This window comes from Sinocyclocheilus grahami, unplaced genomic scaffold (assembly GCF_001515645.1).
Source record: "Sinocyclocheilus grahami isolate Dianchi unplaced genomic scaffold, SAMN03320097.WGS_v1.1 scaffold78.1, whole genome shotgun sequence".
Lineage (NCBI taxonomy): Eukaryota > Metazoa > Chordata > Actinopteri > Cypriniformes > Cyprinidae > Sinocyclocheilus > Sinocyclocheilus grahami.
Window position 1 is genome coordinate 1501956 of NW_015505257.1, and position 22492 is coordinate 1524447.

At 39.0% G+C, this 22492-nt stretch overlaps 2 protein-coding genes across 5 annotated transcripts in view; both read left to right on the forward strand.

Moving 5' to 3' along the window:
- Nucleotides 1–732: 732 nt before the first annotated feature.
- gigyf1b (GRB10 interacting GYF protein 1b) lies at nt 733–16417 on the forward strand. The gene is made up of 26 exons (XM_016273410.1): nt 733–978; nt 3340–3830; nt 5880–5943; nt 6652–6781; nt 6938–7033; nt 7144–7258; nt 7646–7748; nt 7946–8139; nt 8220–8437; nt 8538–8643; nt 8855–9013; nt 9121–9248; nt 9330–9564; nt 9655–9821; nt 10220–10317; nt 10397–10497; nt 10584–10657; nt 11225–11359; nt 11448–11651; nt 11797–11978; nt 12066–12223; nt 12317–12480; nt 12600–12644; nt 12769–12880; nt 13232–15688; nt 15774–16417. The coding sequence occupies exons 3-25, from the start codon at nt 5909–5911 to the stop codon at nt 13279–13281; spliced, it is 3009 nt and encodes a 1002-aa protein (XP_016128896.1). The 5' UTR covers nt 733–978; nt 3340–3830; nt 5880–5908; the 3' UTR covers nt 13282–15688; nt 15774–16417.
- Nucleotides 16418–17510: 1093 nt separating this feature from the next.
- efnb3a (ephrin-B3a) overlaps nt 17511–22492 on the forward strand; it is a 39178-nt gene continuing 34196 nt past the window's right edge. For 3 of the 4 annotated variants that reach the window (XM_016273411.1, XM_016273414.1, XM_016273413.1), the window contains exon 1: nt 17511–18482. In XM_016273411.1, the coding sequence (XP_016128897.1) occupies nt 18334–18482 (149 nt within the window). In that variant the 5' untranslated portion in view covers nt 17511–18333. The remainder of the gene's footprint in view (nt 18483–22492) is intronic. The other variant, XM_016273412.1, reaches the window with a different exon arrangement.

A 22492-nucleotide genomic window follows, 5' to 3' on the forward strand; every position in this document is an offset into this window, starting at 1 on the left:
CACTCACCTGACGCACCATTCCTGCAGTTGCGCTGTCACTGCTGACTGAAAGATCCTGTAACTAAAGAAGGTGGTGTAGCCTATGTTTAAAAAAAAGACTTCAATTTCATTTTAACCCAACTGTAAACTCTTTTCCCCCTTTTTCTTCACAATAATGTCTTTAATTCTTCTTCTTTCCCCCCCTTGCTCCCCTAGTATTAATATGTATATTGTTGTAATGTTTTATTGTTGTAAATCATTAAATAACGAAAGAAAAGGAAAAAAAAACTTCAATATTAAAATATTAAATTTAAATAAAAAAAATTAAACTACAGAATATATTATTCGGTTTTACATTTATTAGCATCATTTAGCACAAATTATTTTATTTAAAATTTGCATTGATTTTTTCCAAATAAATTGCAATTTTTAATAATTATTTTATTTATTTATTATTACTGTATACCCATTGTTTTTGCTCCGTAATGCTAGAGAGAGAGAGAGAGAGAGATTTAAGTTCACAAATGTAGAAAATAAATTAAACACAACAAAAGCAATAACAAAAACCCCAAAAGTAATAGTATTAATAATAATAATATCGTTCGAGTTTAAATATGTTCTTCAAGATGCTAGCAGTGGGTGGCGGTAATGCGCTATTTTAGTTTTCGAGCCTGCGTCAAACCAAAAGAAGAAGAAGAGCCTCGCGGTTCATTGGATGAATTTCTCATGTGGTTCATGTCCAACAGCCATTTTTGTAAAACACAAACAACAAGACGACCGAGCGAGACAGAATAACTCATTGCGACCGCTGCAGATACAGGGGGGAAATAGACAAACAATTCGGCATCGAACTCACACAAGACAAGTGTTGAAAACAGAGACACACCAGTAGTTCAGACCGTCGGTGCAGAACGAGTGAGGTCTTTAAAGAAGGTCCAACTCTGGAGAAAACAGTGGCTGGCTAGTTTAGCCTAGCTGGCCAGCAGGCTCGCAGAAGAGGTGCGTGCTGAATCATTTTCAACTTTTTAATGGGAAGTGTGTTTTGTGCATTGGTTGGTAACAACATTTTAGTGGTAATCACACATTTATGTCGTTAGCGTTAATCGTGCTAAGTCAGATGGCTGAGGGGCTCGTAGTGGAGTAACGTTAGTGAAGGCCTGCAGCGAGGCGCGAGGGCGCAGCGCCAGCATATTTGAGAGGTTACTGCTGCGTATCCTGCTCTTGGTCTCCTTAAAACCTCTCAGACTTGTTTCGTTGTTTAGAATTAGATTACTTCTTAACATTCATTAGAAAACGCCTCTCAGTTTCAGGCTTGTTGCGTGTTTGTGTTGCATAACAGCGCGACGAGAGTTACTCTTGAGCTGAGCTGCTGCTTGTGGAGTTATGATTGTAGTTTGGAAAGTTCTCGCAGAAGGGGTTTAGTTCAGTTCCGTGCATCTTTATTAAGATGAACTTGAACTAGCCTATAACTTCCTTTTTTGGCTAAAGTGTTAACCCATTTAATCCCACCAGCTAATTTTGTAACTATCGCCGAGTTTGATGTGTCGAAATAGGGATGGGCGTATCGATCCAAAGTATCGATATATCGATATTGACGCGAGTATCGAAAGTATCGATACTCAAACTAAAATATCGATACTAAGGTGTGTTTTATTTACCAGTGATTTTGTTAATTCAAAAAAAAAATGCGTACAATATGCATTGAATTGGACGAATAACCTTTGTTAGCGAGTAATTGTATAGGATAGAACTATTTTCCTGCTCATCTGAACACATGCAAATGTTGCAAGACAGAACCAATCCTTTAAAGAGAGCGTTCACTCACTGCTGACAGTGCATTCAAACAGAGCTGCTTTTCCCAAAAGTATCATAAGAAAGCATTAAAGCGTTTGGGAACGGCAGCCCTGAACAATGCTTATCAGATGACAGAAGAACAGAGTTATTTCACAATAAACAAACTGAAATTGTAGCGTACATAGTTTGTGCAATTACAGTTATTTAAATTGAACGTTGAAAGATAATATAGATCATGTTCTATTCTGTAATGTTAATAGAAATCATACACTGTGTCAGAATAAAAAGGTTGCATTTTATGCATGCAACAGCCGGTCACTGGCAGTCCCATGCCAGTGATAATGAACCATGGTTTTACTAAAGTGACCATAGTTCAACTGTATTATTTATAGATTTGAATCATGTGTAAACAAAAAACATATCTGAACCATGTGTAAACAAAAATATAACCTAATAAGTTACAGTTAAGGCGTATTGAATGTTAAAATGCGTTTTAAACAAAGCTTATCATTAACCATTTTACTCTTAGTAATTTATTAATTTCATAATTTAAAAGTTTAGTTCAGAAGTATCGTATCGGTATCGATATCGACGATACTGCCTTGAAAAATATCGGTATCGTATCGAAAACAAAATAAGTGGTATCGCCCATCCCTATGTCGAAACGCATTTGTTGATGTTTCTACACAAATGTGTCAGTTATAAAGAAAGTGCAAAATAAGTTGATTTCGTGTACATTTTTACATGTTTGTGGTAATGGGCACATAACCATAACCAGTTTCATTGCCCCTCTTAAAGGTGTCCTTGTCGAAATCGTAAAGTATATAAAATACAGATAAATATAATATTTGATGGGTCTACTACTGAAATATCAAGAACGTTTAACTAAGTAACTTTTTGGTAGACATTCTAAAATTGTAGATTTTATTGTTAAATTTGTAGGAAATGTATGTATGATTGTCACCACAATTGCCTGTAAGTTAAGTATTAAATTGTTACTTTATTGTTTGCTACTAGGTCTTTTTGAGAAACTAAGCAGTTTCGGACTCTTGTTGTTTATATGTGCTCGCTTAGCTGGGAAAAAATCTGGGATTCAGTGGATTAATCATAAGTAGTTAAAATACAGCAGGTTTAACTCAGATTTTAAAATTAATGTTATAAGCCTATTTATATTTGCATGTAACAGAAGTTGTATAGGCCTACTTGAGCTGTTGAAACTGTTATTAAAATGATTTTAAGTGATAGATCAGCAAGTATGCAATATGTATAATATGGACTGTATAATAGTCCTGTGATCAGTGTTGTTATTGTTAACTAAATCTAAAACTCAACTGAAATAAAGCTGATTAATTTTATATATGTATATAAACTTAATTGAAAATGATAAATGCTCCCTTAGCCACCAACTCAAAATTTAGGTACTAAAATGAAAAGATAAAGAAACAGAGAGAGTGGTGTTCCAGCAATACCGTATTCTGCCTAGTTAAGGATGCATGTAATGCACATATATTTATATTTTGCACTATAAGCAGTCCGTGTTACTCAGTATTTTTTTTTTCTCTGCAGGTGTGAGGAGTTGGGAGCTGAATGCTTGCCTATGAAACAACAACTCACAAAAATTCAGAATAGAAGTAAGAGAGATCGAGAATTGAGAGAAGAGTTACCCAGCAAAAGTTACGGCATTACAAACTGCCCTGAAAGTTTTTCAAACAGCAGTTGCTGTTATTTATGCTGCCACAAATTCTTAATCATAGTGTGTTTTTTCCCTCTATTTCTCTCTGAAGTGTTTTCAAATTGCTGAATCTTTTTTTTTTTTAAAGATCTGAAGTTACTGGCACGTTACGGTGTTGTACCATCTTTTGGAGCTCTTATATCTGGCTAGATATTCATCAGCCGTTATCTCTGTGAAACTGGCAGCTATTATAATATTCATACAGAGTTTAGAATTACTAAGTCCACCTCAGTATACAGAACCACCGTACTGGTTCTGTGACAGAACCACCTCATTCCTGTCCCGCGTTCATACTGGTCCTTTACAGTCCTGTTCTTTGGACAAGGTAAGCAAGACATGCTTGTTGTATCGTTTTAATCTCACATTTTGGTGTGTTTATTCTGATTAGGGATGTCAATTTTTGAGCAATTCCATGATCGATCGTCGTTTAAATTAACGATCAATGAATCGATTAATCGTTAACTTTAATGCAGCAAAATGCGTCTATTGCAGCAGCAGCAAAACACACTGTTGCTAACATGAAACATCATCATGTGAGTATTATGACCAGTACTTAATTTGATCCTGCTGGATCCTGTTCCGGAAAATGTCAGATTTAAAAAAAATTGCGTTCCGGTAGGCCTATTTGTTTTTAAAAATCCGGCATTTACAGTGCATGTGTATACGAGACGGAGCGAGTGTGGGTTTGGCAAGATGTATTTGGAGGTTATTACTCGCGTCTCATTCGGCACAAATCCAAATGTTTCCATATTCGCAATGTATTTGAATGTTAAACTATTATTTATAATGTAAACCAGGCTTGTACTTTACACGCATTCGCATATAGACGGAAAAGATCATCCTCTTCACAGGAGCAGAAACGTCCTTGGCATAACAGCAGAGTGGTCCGGTATACTACGGTCTATTTAAACTGACCAGTGTAACCTTTTGTATGTTTGGTTGACTGTATTTTATTTTGATAATGAACAGACTGCGATGTAAGTTTGAATTGCTAGAATATGTGGGGTGTGTGCGCCAGGCGCCGGTGCGATCGAACAACTGAAACATAAAAAAACTCAATTTTTGGAGTAAGATATAATCACACTCACAATAAAAACAAGATTTGTGCTTTTGCAAAATAAAGCAAACAAACAGAATGCGCATTGTCATCCTTTCCTTTTCTTTCCGTGAACTTGTTTATGGAGCGCCTGTTAGCTTAATTATTTAAGTCAGATATATTTCGCTTTTTTTTTTTTTTATGAAAACAAATTGTTTTTTATTTTAGGCCTATTTCTTACATAGGCTATACATTTTCCTTAAAGCATCCCATTTTGTCCCAGTGCTTGAAAACCTGTGCCCTAGGCTAGTTCGGTCCTGCAGAAACTTGTGAACGATGCTCTTAGTTGTGCCATCACCGTTTAGTGACAGCATTGAATGCTCTGGGAAAACGTATAGTCAGTGTCGGTCACAGCGCTTTTTAATTGCCGTTTTGAATCCAGCAATTATTTATTTACAAATTATAAGCTCTGATTATGACAAGTGTGGTATAAAAGCTTTGTTTATTAGAGGAATATTTGGTTAGCTGGAAAATCTTACATCGCGACCATGCATTTGGATGCCGTTTGAGCCCATATAGCCTACATTTATGTTCTTGGTGACGAATTTCCACAAATTCAATCATATTCAATCATATTGTTTCTTTTCCTAAATCCTCACCATCTAACCCTCTAATTTCGCAGGTTTATTTTATTGTCATTCACTTTTTATCACTGTTTTCGCATCTCTTACTGTGGGAAACACGCGGAAGGGAAATGAAAGATTTCATGGCCATGAATTAAGAATTCGTTCGATGTATTAATTTGTTCCCTCATTTTAGTTAAATCATGGGTTATTTAAGGAACACAATTAATGAAACATGGACAGTGGCCACAAATTAATAAGTCGTAGGAACGAATTAACAAGTTGTAGGAATGAATAGCCTATCCTTCCCCCGCAGCCCTGCAACCTTCACCTAATTGTTTCAAATATGAAACGATTATCTGGGGAAATGACTGTTATTACATTTCTATTGCATTCCATGTTGAAGAACATTGTGTTGTTTCTATTTTAATGTACTTTTAAAGTTGAAATCACATTAAAAGATTAATTTGTAATTATGAGTGAATGATGATGCATTTATTAAACGCTCGAAAGTGTTTTGCGCATGAGCCGCACGCAGCCCAAAATTAAACTGCTTAATCGACCATCGATAGCTTTAATCAATTGCATCTCTTATCGACAATTAATCGATCATCGATTAATCATTGACATCCCTAATTCTGATTATGATAAATGAGACTCAAAAACCTCAATGTTTTGTTTAGATTTTTTGTTTTGTTTTTCCTTTGGTTAACAGAAACCCTGAGCCCTCTGGACATACAGAATATGACTGCTGAGACGCTTAACTTCGGTCCAGAATGGTAATATACGTATTTCAGATAGTATTACTTCAAATGAATGCTCTTTTTTGCAGGTGTGCATTTTTGGTCAGGAAATGTGGAGCCATTATCCAAAATTCAATGCGTTGCCCAAAAATCATTTTCATTTTCTGACGCAGCTCTTACCTAATGAAACTGTTTTAGTTACCATCCCTCTGCTTGTTTACCGTCCCTCCTCTACCATCCTTTTACTTGCCAAAACCAATTTTTATTTGCATTTGGCACTCGCCAAATATTTAGGGTTTTGACAAACAAAAAAACTTTTTGGCAGAATGTTGGAGGAACACTCTTTTTTTTTCTTCTTTCATTGATTTGATTTCGAACTAATGCAGCACCACTAAAAACAAAACTAAAACATAACTGAGAAACTCAAAGTTGCAGGTTTCTTGACCTGATAAACACTTTTAAAATTGGTTTTGGATGATCTGACTTTTCCCCTGATTATTTGGTGTGCAGTAAATTTATGAACTGCCACATTCGCTGTTGGTTTTTTTTTTTTTCTGTCCTACTTCCCTATGAGTGTCAACAGGAGGAAACAGATGTTTCCCCTTTCTTTGTGGTCTTTGTGAATTTATAAATAAAAGATCAATCTCTCCTATCATTTTCTGCATACACAATCTTGAATCCAGATTGATTCATTGTTTTTAAATGGGTGATGGAAATAATTATGACAATGTCTGCTTTCTTCAGGCTCCGTGCACTATCCAGAGGGGGGAGTGTGACGTCCCCTCCCCCTTCCCCTGCAATGCCAAAGTCCAAGTTGGCCGACTACCGCTATGGCCGCGAGGAGATGTTAGCACTTTATGTCAAAGATAACAAGGTGAGGAACTCCTGCCGTAAAGTCAAATAAATTAAACCGAACAAACCACCTGTTTACATCAAGAGCCTTTTCATTATGGTAGTTCAAGTGTTAATATAAGAATCAATAATTGTTTGCCGATTACATACTTAATAGAAGTTTTGTTTGTGTGTTTAGGTCCCTGAGGACATGCAGGATAAGGAATTTGCTGCTATCCTGCAGGAAGAGCCTCAGCAGCCGTTGGCCTTGGTGCCCCTGACTGAGGAGGAGCAGGTGAGTCCACTCTTCTCTGGCTTCACTGATGCATAGTGTAGTGGTCATGAGGCAAATTTCATTTTTTGTATGCATGTCAAATTTTTCACTTAAATTCTCTCACTTTTCAGAGAAACTTCTCCATGTCTGTGAACAGTGTGGCTGTGCTAAGGCTTATGGGTAAAGGAGGTGGAGCTGTACCAGCAAGTGTAGCTAGAGGGCGGGGAAGCACTCGAGGTGGTCGAGGTGGGTTGTGACCAATGGTGTTGTAGAGATGACATTTCCGTAGACCAACCCATTTGTTGATGCTAGTGCAGAAATAACATTTTAACTTTAATAAATTTCAGAATGGACATGACTCATGAGTAATAAATAAATGATTTGTTTTGTGTGTGTCATGTTGACTATGGTGAAGATCGTCCTTCCAGTTACATGCGTTTCTTCATCTTTTGTAAATAATTACAAATCATGATTACATTGTGCTGCACACATTTGGGTGAATCGCAAGAAATATCCAGGTCACATTTCATTTGTTCTCAAGAAATGTAGTACATTATTAAATGCATATTATTGATATTGTTAATGGAATAATATTTAAAAAAGGCGTTTTAATAATTTTTTGTTTGTCTGCAGGGAGAGGCAGAGGAGAGGGTGGATTCTACCAAAGAAGTGTGGATGAAGAGGTCGGTTTTGGCCGAGGACGAGAGATGCACCGCAGTCAGAGCTGGGATGACAGGTTAGGCTTTACAGTCATTTGAACGTTAAGTTTTGTATATGATGTACATGTTTGTCTGAATATCAGTATGTTTATAACTTGCATTTTTGTAACTTAAATTTGTCAAAACATTGGTACAGAATGAACAGCCACTCTCAGAATAAATTTGAGATGTTTAAATGTTCTGTTATGCTGATCATTAGTATTTGCTGTTTCAGAGGTGAGCGGCGCTTTGAAAAGCCATTGAGGCGTGATGGTGGGCGTGGTGGTTTTGAGGAGGGCGGAGCAGGAGGAAGGAAGGACTATGCACGCTCAGACAGCGATAACTGGCGTATACTCAGAGAGGAGCAGGAGGACGATGATGGAGCAGAACCTGGGGGAAGCTGGAGGATTGCTGGAGGTCGTCGTGATGGTACTTTCACTTCTGTTGTTTTTTTTTTTATTATTATTTTATTTATTTGAATTTTTTAACTGATCTTTTTCTTCATCTAGATGGGGGTCCTCGTTCAGCAGGTTGGCGGGATCACAGCAGTGGGGATGGCCGTCGTAGGAAGTTTGACTTTGACTTCCGAGATGGAGAAGGTGGACGGAGAAGGGCTGGAAGTGAGGGAGGAGAGGACGAACGAGATGGCCTGCCTGAGTGGTGCACTGATGAAGAAGAAGGGGAAATGGGAACCTTTGATTCTTCTGGAGCCTTCATGTGCATCAAGGTTTGCTTCTTCAAAAAAAATGTCAATGTCTGTTAAGTAACTTCCTGTTAAGTAAATAAAATAAAGAAATAGATTCAATCATGTTTGTGTGACCCTTTAGAAAAGCTCCAGAGATGCAATCCCTGAAGACCAGGAACTGGAATTTGAGGCTCTGGAGGAGGAAGAGGAGGGTGGTCAGGAGAAGAAGGACAGCCCTGCTGATAAATGTAAGAAAACTCTTTAAGAAAATAATCTGATTTGATGTTGTATCCGGCACGTTTAGCAGGAAGTGACTGTTGCCTTTTGTTTTGCATCATGTCACCTCCTCTGACCAGGATAGAACATTAAACCATTAGCGTCTTCTATTTCTCACGTGAAATTGTTGCCTCACTATTTATTTTTTTTGCTGTTTTCTAAATTCGCCTCTTCTTTTTTCAGCGGAAGCATGTGAGGCAATAACTGTGTGTGATGGAGATAGAAAGTCATCATCTCCTCATGCTGTGTCTGCTCCTGCCCCTGTGCACCCTGTTGCAGAGGAAGAGACTCCCAAACCCATAGTCACTCCTCCCTCAAAACCTGCACCCCAACCAGCTGAAGGTACTCTATCTCTTGCTTCCTCTCTTTTTCTGATTTCCCCCTACCTTTTTTTCCAAGAACATGCAATGGAAAACAACACTGGACTAAGACGAGATTTGTTTCTATAGATGCACCTCCAGCAGGTAGCACCACACCACAGACGCAGAGCTCCTCTCCTCTCTCAGCCACTGGCACTGACCTTCCAACAGTAGGGGGAGACACAGAGGAGGAAGATGGCATGAAGCACCTACAGCAGGTCAGTGTGTGTTTGCTTATTTTATTGCTTTACATTCTTATGATAGAAGCTCAAACTAAAAAGTAAATCTGTCTTTTAAAGGAGGCTGAGAAGATGGTGGCGTCCTTGCAAGATACGTCCCTTGAAGAGGAATGTTTCACTCAAGCGCTTCAGGAGAGCCACATCACTGCGGCACACACTCTCTCACACCCGAATGCACACACACACTCTCACTCAACCCCACACACTCTCCCGCACTCCAGTGCCAGCGCTCTGCCCCTGTCCCACGAATCAGCAATGAAGTGGTTCTATAAAGACCCTCAAGGGGAGATTCAAGGTAATTCTCACTACCACGTCAATCTTGGAGGGTTTTTATTTGTTCATTGCAGCATAAAATGGTGGGCTGTATTGGTTGTCTCTCTTTCAGGTCCATTCACTACAGTGGAGATGTGTGAGTGGTTTCAGGCGGGGTATTTCACCATGAACCTACTGGTCAAACGTGGCTGTGATGAGGGATTTCAGCCCCTGGGTGAAGTCATCAAGATGTGGGGGCGTGTGCCTTTCTCTCCCGGCCCCTCCCCTCCTCCACTTCTGGTGAGGAAATATCCAGAATTGGGTTTGATGATGCTTTGTGCCGTGTATTAGTATTAAGCCACTCAGGGCTTTGTGTTACAATGATTTTTACCATGATCTTAAACCCCTAACCATGGTCAAATCAAGCACAGCCTTGAGTTGCTTGTTGCTTTTGTAAAATATTCAAGTAGTTGTCAGATCTTTAACCTATTAGGGCAGTGCTCCGAGATATTGAGGTCATGTTACAGGCGACCCAAATTTGCTTCCTTTTAAGGCTTTTTCCCTTTCCCATATCCTACTTTGTCATTTCCTGACTGTTCTCGACTATCCAATCCTAAAATAATTCCAAAAAATAAAGTTTAAAGTATTCAAGTTGGATGGAAGTACAACTTTTTTTGTCTGTTTTTCTGTTGCTTTAGGGGAACATGGACCAGGAGCTATTGAAGAAACAGTTAGAACAAGCTGCCACTGCAGCCCTTTACCAACAACTTCAGATGAGATTTCAGCACATGAACAGGTATCATTGCAAATTATGCATCAGCCGACCAAGTATATACTTGTGTTTTGGGTTTGTGAGTGATGTGTTTGGGTCTCAGGTGTGGGGAGACTGGGATGATGCCTGCGATGAACAGGTCCATGTCAGTGCCAGACACCGGGCCCATGTGGGATATGCCTACCTCAGTCTCTCAGCAGTCAGGTAATACCAGCTGCATTGATGCTTTGTAATAGCCACTTTATTTTGTGAAGTGCTATTGTTACACCACTGGTTTTTCTGTTTTGTAGGCAGTGAGACCAGTCTGTGGGACTTAACCATGAGTAACTCCACTCAGGGTCCAACTCTTGAACATTTGCAGAAAGTACGTAACTTATGTAAACTTGAAAGTGCCATTCAACATATGCTATAGTAAAACAGTAAGTCCTGTTAGAGTACATTGGTCTTGAACAAGGGTTCATTGATGACTAAAACCCAAAGTACTTAGTTTTTTATGTGAATGTTTAGCAAATGTGTACAGTTCAGTGCATAGCCTGGATCTTGTCCGGTGTCTGTGCCATTACTCTCCAGAAGCGTTCATTATTGTAGGCATCTATTGCCGTCTCCAGTAGGTTTTTTTTTTTTTTTTCTATAATCTGTTTATTTTTTCAAAACAGCCGGTCAGGGTAGTTTTGCCAACTTGCGGCCAGAATACGGTTATAAAAATTAAGCTGCATGCTTACAGTACATGTGTACTATGCTTATGAAGAATTTTACGTAACATGCACTATACGTATACCATATACGTAAAAACCAAAGTATACTTTGGTCTTCAGCAGGACTGCAATGTCACTAATTAATCACTCTTCTAGGTATCACATGTCATGTTGAATGTTTAAACTTCACCCATATCACTCTTTCGGTAATTGAGCGTGTGCTGCCCGTGTGCTAGATCCAGCAGGAGAGGCGTGAAGCTGAACTCAGGGTGAAGCGTGAAGAAGAGGAGAGGAAACGGAGGGAGGAAAAGCGCCGGCAGCAGGAGGAACAGAAGAGGAGAGAGGAGGAGGAGCTTTATAGACGAAAACAGGTGAGCGCACTCTCACACTAGGCTACGACTGTTGCACACTTAAATGTTTACTATGTGTAACACGTTTGAATGTTAATGTGTTTTACAGCAGTGCCGTCAGCAGCAGGAATTGATCATGAAGTTTCTGCAGCAGAGCCAGCAGCAGCAGAGCATGCCAGGGGGCGCAGGGTGGAGCGGAAGCCAGGCAGGAGCTCTGTCTCTGGGCAAAGCTACCGGAAAGAGCATGGGACTCCTGGAGCTGGAGGCAGAGAGACTTCACAAACAGCAGCAGAGAGCTCAGCAGCAGCAAAGGGTAAAAACATCTTGACATCCACATGAGGAGTGAATTGTTTAATATGCATCTGAATGACTGGCAAATAGTTTGGTCTTGTGTTTCAAGAGGTCTTCCTCGAATGGGTTGCTGTTATTTTAGTTCATTATAGCATTGTTTCGTTCAGCATGGAGGTTTGACAATGGGCCAGTGGAGTGATGGGCCATCTGGGATGTGGTCTGGAGCTGGCATGGAAGGGAAGGTCGGCGGTGGCAACCCTGCAATGGGCATGTGGGATGAGGCCATGAAGAACCAGGCCAGCCATCGCAACATTGGCCTGAAGAACAGCCGCAGCAGTCCCTCTCTCAGGTACAAACATTTGCACTCACACAATTTACCTCCATTTAAACCAATGTTTTTACACATTGTTCACCACAAACGTGTCTGTGTTCTCAGTGAACAGTACCTGCTGAATCGGCGTAAGCGTACTGACGATGAGGAGAGACTTCTGAAGATTCTTCAGGGGATGAAACCTCAGGACGGTTTCACCACTTGGTGTGAACAGATGCTCCACGCTCTCAACACCTCTGCAAATAACTCCTCTTCACTGGATGGTAAACGTCACATCTGCCGTTTGCTTCTTTTTCTGCTCTTTTCTCCAAAAGGAGCTGAAATTAAATTTATCATGCTTCTATTTCTCTCTGTAGTGTCCACCATTGTGGCATATCTGAAGGAGGTGGAGTCTCCATATGAAGTTCATGATTTTATCCGCATTTATCTGGGCGATACCATTGAAGCCAAAGAGTTTGCCAAGCAGTTCCTGGAGCGCCGTGCCAAACAGAAAGCAAACCACCAGAGACAACAGCAACAGGTTTGCGAATGATGATTTGTCTTGTTCAACGTTTAATTCTTAAAAGCACATTGCTTTTATTTTATTTTAATTTTTTTTTGCACACTGGGTGAGTCTTGATGTACTGAAACTTTCCACAGCTGTCCAAGGAAGTCTCTGGATTGAACATGAACTTCCCCCTGCAGGTAGATGCATATGGTTTTACTAGATTCTTTAAAAAAAAAAACATGCCATAATATTTTCAATATTAGTTTTAATATTTATATATTAGTCCATTGTTTAAAGTATTCCTTGTTTTTCTCCTTGCAGTCAATGTTCCAGGCAGCTCATATGAGTAAGGGCGGCAGTGTGTATGACACTCAGGGAGGAAAAGCGAAGAAAAAGCCTAGCATGATGCTCCATTCTGACCCCAGTATCCTCGGTTAGCGTGCACACTCGCATGAACACTCACAAACCCCTGCTGGGTTACATTCACCTTTCCCATCAGCATGCATACATTATTGAGAATAACCCTTGAACTACTGTTTTTAATCTGCGTTCTGGCTCCTTGTCAAATTCTTGCTGTCTGGGTCATAGTGATTTCTTCATCTAGCAAAGAGGATCTATTTACTGATGTACTTATTGAAAAGCATTTTCTGCCCTGCTTCAAAGGAAAAAAGTACAAGCAATGTTTATGAATTAGTCATTAGTATACTCCCAGATGGGAAATTTTTTGTAGAAAGTCAACCCTCAGACCTCTCAACCTCTGTTCTCCTGTTTCCCACCTCCGCAGGCTACTCATTCCTGGGGGGAGGTGAGCTGGAGCAGGTGGAGGATTACTGACCCAGCCCGTCTACTTGAGTTTACCTGAGGCCTTAAACCTGGAGCAAATCAGCAAAGGAATGTGCACTGCTCAGTGAGGGAAGGGGCGGGCAATATTTGTCCACACCCCCTATCTCTTTCTCCCTCTTTCTCTCACTCTGCACTGTGAGAGGAGCAGAAGGAGGTTATTGGGAGGTTCGGTGTAAAGAGGAGATCCTCTTCTGCCTCCCTTCAGTAAAGCACCTTACCTAAACCATTGCACTTTAATGTTTTCATATTTGAAATGGAAGTCTTTTTTTTTTTTTTTTTACAATACAAAAATGTGTGAATATATTGTTGCATATGTTATGTGTAGAATATTTGTATGAATATACATACGAGAAGTAGGAATGGAGCGGTTTCTGCCGTATCAAACGTTGAGGTTGAGAAACGTTGTTGGGGAGATATAAGTTGAGCATCTCTCATAAAAGACAAACACTGTTGTATTTTTATGTTCATGGTAAAGCTATAAAAATATGAATTTGAAAACTTGAAGATTTGCACTTGTTAAAAAAAAAAAAAAAGATTAAAAAAAAAAGTTAGGATAGGTTGAGGTTTTTTGTGAGCGTGTGTGCAAGCATAAGAGATGAAGTCTGCACACATTTTATTGCTTTCCGACGTGTATAAAACAAATGCCATGCTTTTATTTTGTTCAACACAATTTTGTACTTCATTGAGTGTGTGTGCATGAACGGACAGAAGTAGTTTGTGTTTGTGCTTTTTTTTGTACATAGGCTCTTAAAGAGACCGATAGGACAGTCAAGCATTGCGTTTTTACCCTCCAGTGTTTCAAAGCATGAATGAGGTGCTGTTTGGCCCGTTTGGCTCTGTTCTAAGAGGGCAATCGGGGTCTCTGGGTTTGTGTTAGATGTATAAATGTAGCGCCGCTGTTGTCTGTACACAAACTACTTACATTACAACTCTTTCCCTTTTGTTCATTCTCAGTCCACGATGTGAAATGTTGCCTTCTGTCCAGAAAGTAAGTGTGTGTGGGTGTGTGGATTCTGTTGGCTGGTGTTTTGAGACAGTCACAAGGGCACTGTGATTCTGTATGTCAGTTGTTTTACTTTATTTTCTTTTTTTTGTTGCTGTTGGAAAAGGATGAATGATTTATTTTTTTATTGTTCTATACAAAGTATTTGGAATTTGAGTTGGAGCACTTTCTAGGCTGCTACCTTGTATTTTTTGAATAATATTTTTTTTATTTGTTAGGGTTTTTTTTTTTTGCCTCTTGAGGACATTGTATTATGAATGAATGTATTCCAAAACAAACTATGTATAACAGTACATCTAACAACAAGGCTTGAGTGTCCCAGAGTGAAATGGGACACGCCTAACCATTCGGAATATGCCTATTGTCAGAGGTCAGATTCTGGGACGCGCATGGCTTGTACCAAGCTGATGGTCTCTGGCTGCTAGTGCTCTTCCAGAACTTTCTCACAGCACCCGGAGATTCCGTTTGTCTCCCAACATCTTGATGGAACTGTTGTTTTGCCGTCTTGTTACTTGCGCTCTTGACACAGGGCCATTGAGAGCCAAGAATCTGCAGTGTGTAGCAGTAATTTGTTTTAAAATCTATTCCCCCTCCAATACATGACTTTTGGGATTGAAATATGTGATGTTTTGCATCATAAATGTTTATTCACCTGAATCCTCTGAATAGGAAGAGACTGAGGATCAGAACAGAGGAGATTTTGGTACTTGATCTGTAGAAAAGAAAACAAATCCTGCTTTAAGCGTATTTCACTCTATTCTGACTGGATTATATTTTTGTAAAAAAAAAAAAAATTTAAAGACAATGACTGAAACCAAGCACGGAGAAGTGGATGTCAGCACTATTTCAAACGCCATCCTGGAGTCTGAAAAGGAGTGGCAACCAGCTGCATTTAGTGCTACACACAGAGAGTGAGACTGAGGGAATATGTGCGGATCCATTTCATCCTCACACCAAAGGGATGGATTTTTCTGCATCCTTTGAGCTGCGGTTCCCACTGCTCTCTGCAACACTATCAAATGAAGGAAAATCCTACAGCATTTGGAAAAAAAGTGGTCCTTTTGAATGTTTGATGATAAAAAAAAACCTTTATGCCTTCTTAGAAGATTACTGTGTGGAGAAAGCGCAGATTCTCACGTCTATCAATCATATTTCTTCAAAAACCTCCTTCCCTGCTAAGGGTTGAGGAGTCTAGATGTGATGAATGTTTAGAGAGGAGACGAACTGATGCAAGCTCTCCTTGTTTCTTCGCGCACTTCACTTGAACTAAATCTCAAGGACACAGACTTGTCATGATTGCCTGTCAATACAATGAAAAAATGAGAGTATTACAGCAATTGGTGACATTATGGAGTTCATGGATGCTTGTGGAAAAGCTGAGCTGCAGTGAAGCAGGTGAGATGCGACAGGCCGAGGTTGAAAATTGTAATTTTACTCCCATTATGGTTGTTTTAATCCTGGCTGGGTTTTGTTTTTCCAGGATGGACGTAACCTAGATCTCTCTGCTGGGACCATCACACCCACCAGTACGCGTCTTCTGATTTCGTCGAACTGGATTAAGCAAGAGACCACGACTCTTTCTCTTCTTTCTTTCTCTCTTCATCTCTCTTTTGTCCTGACAGCGTAGAATGGGACCCACGGACAGACTAGGTGTGTGCATGCATGTGGAGAGACTGTATGTGTCTGTACAAAGACACTCGTGCATTCTTCCATCTCGCTCGTGGGCGAGGTGGGGACTGGATGCCCTGTACATAATGTAAATGATTTTGGTCCCTGTTTGTTGAGTTCTGTCCATCGTAGGCCATCATTTTGGGTGTTTCACATGCCTTAATTGTACAAAATAGAACTGCCCTGGTCAACATTAATGTAACACTCGTTAGAAAAAAACAGCACAGGCTATATCTACTCCATTCAGTCATCTAAAGGAATATGAGCCTGGCTGAGGATGTTTTCCCCTACCTTGACTTTACTCATCATACAAGACAGTGGGATGTTTCCACAGTGTTTTCTATGTATTGTTGGTATGTTGATGTTCAAGTGAATAACTCCAATTATTGACATGTACAGATAAAGGTTAATGAACATTGGTATATGCTGAAATCTGAAAAAAGAAGTTTAAAAAGTGGTAGTTTGCCTTCTATCAGTTTGGCATTTAATTTAGTTTTAGTTTTAAATGATTAAGTGGGTACGTACAGAACATGGGGGTTAGTTTTGCTTTGAGAAGATCAAAATATGTTATACTGAAAATAAAAAAAAACAATTAAATGCTGAACTTGTTTTCTGTCATTTTTACAATTGTTGGCGTTTAGTCTTAAATGCGGTCAGATTTGACTCCTGCTTTGCGGCTGTTTTCCACTATGAGGCAGTACAATCACACTGCTTCAGAACCTCAGGGAGAGTACAGTAAGTGACATTGCAGAAGATTCGGTGATAATCGGTGCTTGATATTCAGTCAGCGGTATCAACAAATTCTAGATTAATCTCAAGGCCTTCACAGCATAAACTTAATTCCACCATTTGATTCCCCAAGGAACCCGGCATCAATCTTTTGTAGCCTACTGTTTTTGACACTTTTTAGATTAGACACAGGGCATAAGGTTTAAGTACACAAACCTTGTCCTGATGTGCCTCGAATAAAGTTGAGGCGCTATTCTTGGAAGTCGACTCGAGCCCTGCCGTCCTCACAGTTTATAACATAGTAGTTCTTTTGGTTTGTTGGTCGACAAGCTGCAGTGACATTTAAATTCAACAGTATTGAAAAATACTTCAGAGAGGAGCTTTTCTCAAGACGCATTTCAAACTCTCCTCCCCAACAGAAGTCACCAACACGCGCGCTCACCACCAGCAGTTGTTGCCATGTCCTCTTAATTTTAATAATTAGAAAATGACTTTTTCCATGTCCTCTTAATTTTAATAATTAGAAAAGGACTTTTTATTGCTTAATATTGAAATTAGTGCATTAAAATGTACTATTATTTAATAAATAATAATATTTTTAATCTAGATTGTATTTAATATTTGTGTTTCTGTGTTGATCAATGAAATTACGGAGTTATACCTTCCCCATAATTTATAAACAACTACTAAACCTTTAGAAATGAAAAACAGGGCTCGCCTCTTTCGGTTAGACTTGTTTTCTCAGACGAGGTTGCTTGTTTCTCCTGAGATCTGGCAACAGTGCTGCCGGCGCGCGAGACTTTGCAGAGATTAGGACCGAGCGAACGGCACGCGTCGTTTCCATGGACTACAGGAATATCTCCTTTCTTGTGTCCAATGTTTCTGCGTTTGTTACAGCAGACTTTTACCGATTACTGCCACTTACCTCCTTTCAATGCCCTAAATGGGTTTTGTCTCTTGTCGGACTGTAATTCATTGGGTAAGTAAGTGCTGGTGGACACACTCGCTGTTGTTTCAGGACTGGGACATCGTATTTACGTAAATATTTTGGATATTAGATGAGCGAAAAGTTCTGGATCTCTCATTTTGGACATTGTCAGAGGTGTGCTCTTCACCAGCGTGAAAGTACTACACAACTTAAACACTTTTGTCCGCGGAAAGACTGAATTTTTTGTACTGGGTGGATGTTCATTTTCATAACGGGAGTAAAAATACAACTCCGAGTCCTTGATAGAAATGCTAATGCTGCGGTTGATGGAGAAACATTCCTAAGAAATCACCTGCAGTGGACCTGGCGCCCCGTATCAGTATACGTGCGCTTCAAAACATTTAACTTCACCCCCATGCACACTAGTAATATTGTTTGAAATTCATACATTGACCAGATGGCTTTGCCTTCTCAAATTTGACCAAAATTGGGACTTTCACTTGAGGTCATTGCCTCCTTTGAATGGAACAAAGGAGGTTGATGTTTCTGAATCTGCTTTCTTTTACAAACATTCAGAGATTCGTTCTCCGAGTTTTTCAGATGTGGATGTTGCGGTCCCACCATCTCCTCAAGCGCAGAGGGATCTAGTGAAGTTCAGCCCTCCACCAGTCTTTTGTCTCTGTTAGGTCCCATTCATTTGTCTTGTAGGAGGAACATGGGAGTCCAGACAAGGGGAGCCTGGCTGTCTATGGCGTTCTCGGACTGGGTCAGTGGATTGGGAATTCTCTTAATCTTCCTGATGGAGAGTTTAGCAGTGGATGCAACCAACATGGAGCCAGTCTACTGGAACTCTTTGAACAGAAGGTACATTGGTGGTTGATATAAAACTCATACGCACAGATACAAGTTTTTCAAGTTCAGTCTTCTAAAGACTTGAATGCCTCCAATTACAGATCTCCATTTAGAATAAATTGTAATATTTGCATTCATGCATATAATCCTAGAATTAAACTAGAATGTTGCACCATAGAAAGATGATTCTGATTACATTTTGATTTCGCATTAAAGGATACTTTGTCAAGTTCATTGTAAACCACATACGGGGTCCCGGAAAACCTAAAAATATCATTCAAAGTGTGATTTCTAGAGTCAACAATATTTTTTGTACACTGAAAAAAATAAAATTAGGTGTAGAAACAATTTTCACTCAGAAATTGTAAGTTTCACAATTAATTACAAACTGCAGTTAACGCATTGAATTAAACATGACATTTTGAAGTAAAAAGACTGAAATCATATTTTCTTGTAAAACATATTCTAGTATTTTTTCTAGTAACTTTTAAACTTGAACTTTTTTTTGTAGGCCCTAAGTGTAGGCTAGTTGTGCTCCATGTTCTGAAGTTTTTCTTTGTCTAGATGTTTTTGCAAGTATAATTTCTCTAAAATTATATAGCCATTATCCAGCTTTGAAAAGTAATTGAAAAATCATGGAAATAGGTCAGAAAATGTGGGAACCATGTACATATAAACTTAGCCTCAGTTGGGACAGGGGTGACTTTGGCCTGGGACACAGTCTAGTTAACGGTTTGGACAGACACACTCAACTGAGAGAGACAGGGGGGCATTTTCCGGCTGGCTGCCTCCCGATTATGGGTCGCGTGCATGCCCTCTCTAGATAAGGTATTCATGCTTCACCCACAGTGACACAATATACAAACCCACGCAAAGGTCCTTTGATTTTTGTCTGTGCTGAGGATGCTCTCTGGACAAGAGGAAAGGAGAAGCCACTTTAAGACCTTGGGTGAGAGACCGAATCAGGAATTATTTCATCCCTGAGAAGGAGATGAATCAATAAGTGGAAGAAAAAAATACTGGTTAGGCAACTAGGCAGTTGGTTTGTTAAAAAACTGCCTCTGAGAACTTCAGAGCTTCACCCTGACAGACGGATGGTAGAGAAATATAATTAGGGAAGACAAATAGATCTGAGGCGGAAAAGATAAACATGGTTGTCTAAAAGAGAGAAGAACATAAAGATTAAACAGATGCTGAGCCAGAGTTTCAATTTATGAAGTAGAGAGAAGGAATTGCGGGGGTTTGTGCCGATAAAGTCATATATAAAAAGCAATAGAGAAAGTCATTCATCCATCCATGTGAAAGAAATGTCGCTCTGATATCTGAAAAGGTCGGCGTGTTTACTCACACCCCGACAGCCACATCCCTGTCAGGTCATCTCGCTCTCCTTTCACTCTCTCCTTCTCTCCTTCTCTCTCTCACACACACTTTTGACACATTTGCCCACAAGACAATTGAACATTTCATCATACACACAGAAATGGCAGAAAATTAATTAATAATATAAAAAATCATCAAGAATCTACGGCAGCGTGTCAATGTGTCATTTGCTTCCATAATCTGACATATTGATTGTGTGAAACTGAAAGTTCAATGAGAGTAAAATGGTAGTCTGGGACATGTTTTCCATCAGGAATTGATTGGATCATGACTTACAAAAATGGAAAACATTACCGAATGCATGTTTGTTGAAACAAGACTTTGAAGGTTGACTGGCCACCGGTTAATATAACCTAAAAGACCACAAGTCAGGAGTTTTCAAATTGGGGTACAATTTGAATTTGGGTTCCCCTTAGGGCTGCATGGGGAGGGTCTGTGGAAAATATTTTAAAAATTTTTATTTAGTTGTAGGGCTGTTTAAGTGAATGTGTTGACTTAAAATATTCATTAAATATATTTATCACACACAAAAAAGTACAATATTTATTTTAAAAAGATTGTTTTAGAAATAATTCTGAAATTAATTTAAAATGCTTGTCTTCAGGTTTATTCATTTAACATTACTTGACTAGTGGGTGCAAAAAAAGATACATTAAGCTTAATACTAATACAATATTTTACAGATAATATCTTTATAATTTACTTTGGCTTTCATTACAGTAAAATACAGTAATATAATAAAACAATAGTTTTGCAAAGAGCATTTTTTTCTCAAACAATATTACTGGGTCTTTGTACATTAAAAAATTAATTATAAAGCTGCTTTTATATTTTAAGAGGGGAATGTCATCCTATTTTGGGGTCCTTGGGATCAAAAAGTTTAAAACTCTTAAGTGATGCCAGCAGAAAAAGAGGAAAAGCAACTTACCACTTCTATTAAAGATTACAAAGACAGTTTTTGGAATAAAGTACATTGATGCATAATTTACAATAGGACCATGAAACATTAATTAAAATGTAAATATGGTCAGTTTTGATTTCATGTTGACTTTAACCTGACAACTTTCAAAGGTCTTGTGAAGTCATGTAGTACCCTGATGTCTGGAGAAAACCATTAAGTATGTCCATAGAGCCTTTGCGGAGAGAAAAAATGACGTTGAAACGGGTCAGACAGGTTATGGGATGGAGGGGTGCGTGGGAGGAGAGGAGTGGATTTCAGCCCCTCAATGAGTGTAATCAATGTCTCTATGCATTGCTCCGGGGGAAGTTGTTGTACAGCTCTCTGCCTCAAATATACATTAAAAATTGAATCCTTCATGGCTCCCTCAATATTTAATGAATCAGCTGCTAATTGGAGACAGATAAAAGCTTTCTTAACTGGGTTGAGCGTTTCAAATTAAAACATTTTAAGGGTAGGAAAAGATACTTTGGAAAACTGACAGGAAGAGCACAGAGCCTACATCAGATCTTCAGACTTTTGACTTCTACTGTTGTCGCAGTAGGTTTTTTCTGGCAAATCGATTGATTGGTTCTCCTTTGATGAAATATCCTGTATAGAGCCTTTCTAGGGACCGAGGGCAGAGCGAGATTAAACATTGTTAGTGAAAAGAATGGATTTAGAATTTATAAATGTGTTTCACGGTGCAAGTCCCTCCAATATTTCCTAGCCATTTGTGTGTGAGAGAGTTTTTTTTTTTTTTGAAGAGATAAGACCTCATGGAAATGTTACATTGTTAAAAGAGAGATTGTGATTGTGGTATTAAATGGACTGAAAATGGAATTGTACCACTTGACCTCAGTTTCCAGGGGTGTGAGAGTGGGAGGATAGTCCTCTACACAACACCCCTCCATTAGTTCATCATATGGACTGCTCCATCATCAGACAGGCAACAAAGCCATTTGTGAAGGGATTACTACCTCTATACACACTTTCTCTCTTGCGCTTTTTCTTTCCGGGGTTAATGTCTTTCTCCCTCTCTGTCACATTCCCTTCACCTATTCATCTAATTCTTTTTTTCTCTCCTCATTCATTACCTCATTCTTTTGTGTCACTGCTCTCTCTCTCTCTCTTTCCCAGAGGATAATTTTATTGCTCAGAGGTTGCTCTTTCATAGCTCATAGTATCAACTTTATCTCTGAGATTTCTTCTAATGTCTTGGGGGAAATACAAATGAAATAATTATTGATGTACAGTAAGGAGATTAGTCGGATACTTTGAAATGTTTGAGTTCTGAAACTTCCAGACTTTTTTCTGTTGGCAAATCTGACAATGTGGTCTCATTAATAATCATAACTAGTTGCAGGTAAAGTGCAGTTCTAGCACATTTTCATAGACCCTGACATGTATATTATTAACATAATTGACAACATGTAAACCCAAAGCATTTTACATATGAATAGCTTTAGAGACATGCAAATGTTAATGAAATCTATGTTGAGATGTTTTGTGAAACTCTGTAGACACATGACATTAATTAGATCATTTTTTTTCAGGAGAAACATTTGAAACAAGAAGTTTAAGCAGAATTCTCCATTTACTTTTTTTTTTTTTTACATTTTATTTTATTTTTCATTTATATTTTGAAATTTCATTTTTAATTTCTTTCCTATGGTTCTTGTGTTCCCAGAAAGGCATTTAATTT

Bases quoted from the DNA above. Each gene is read 5' to 3' on its own strand.
- gigyf1b (XM_016273410.1), top strand. From the start codon at position 5,909: ATGACTGCTGAGACGCTTAACTTCGGTCCAGAATG. The intron at 7,259-7,645 runs GTGGGTTGTGAC...GTTTGTCTGCAG, and splicing joins AAGCACTCGAGGTGGTCGAG to GGAGAGGCAGAGGAGAGGGT. The intron at 10,318-10,396 runs GTATCATTGCAA...TTTGGGTCTCAG, and splicing joins AGATTTCAGCACATGAACAG to GTGTGGGGAGACTGGGATGA.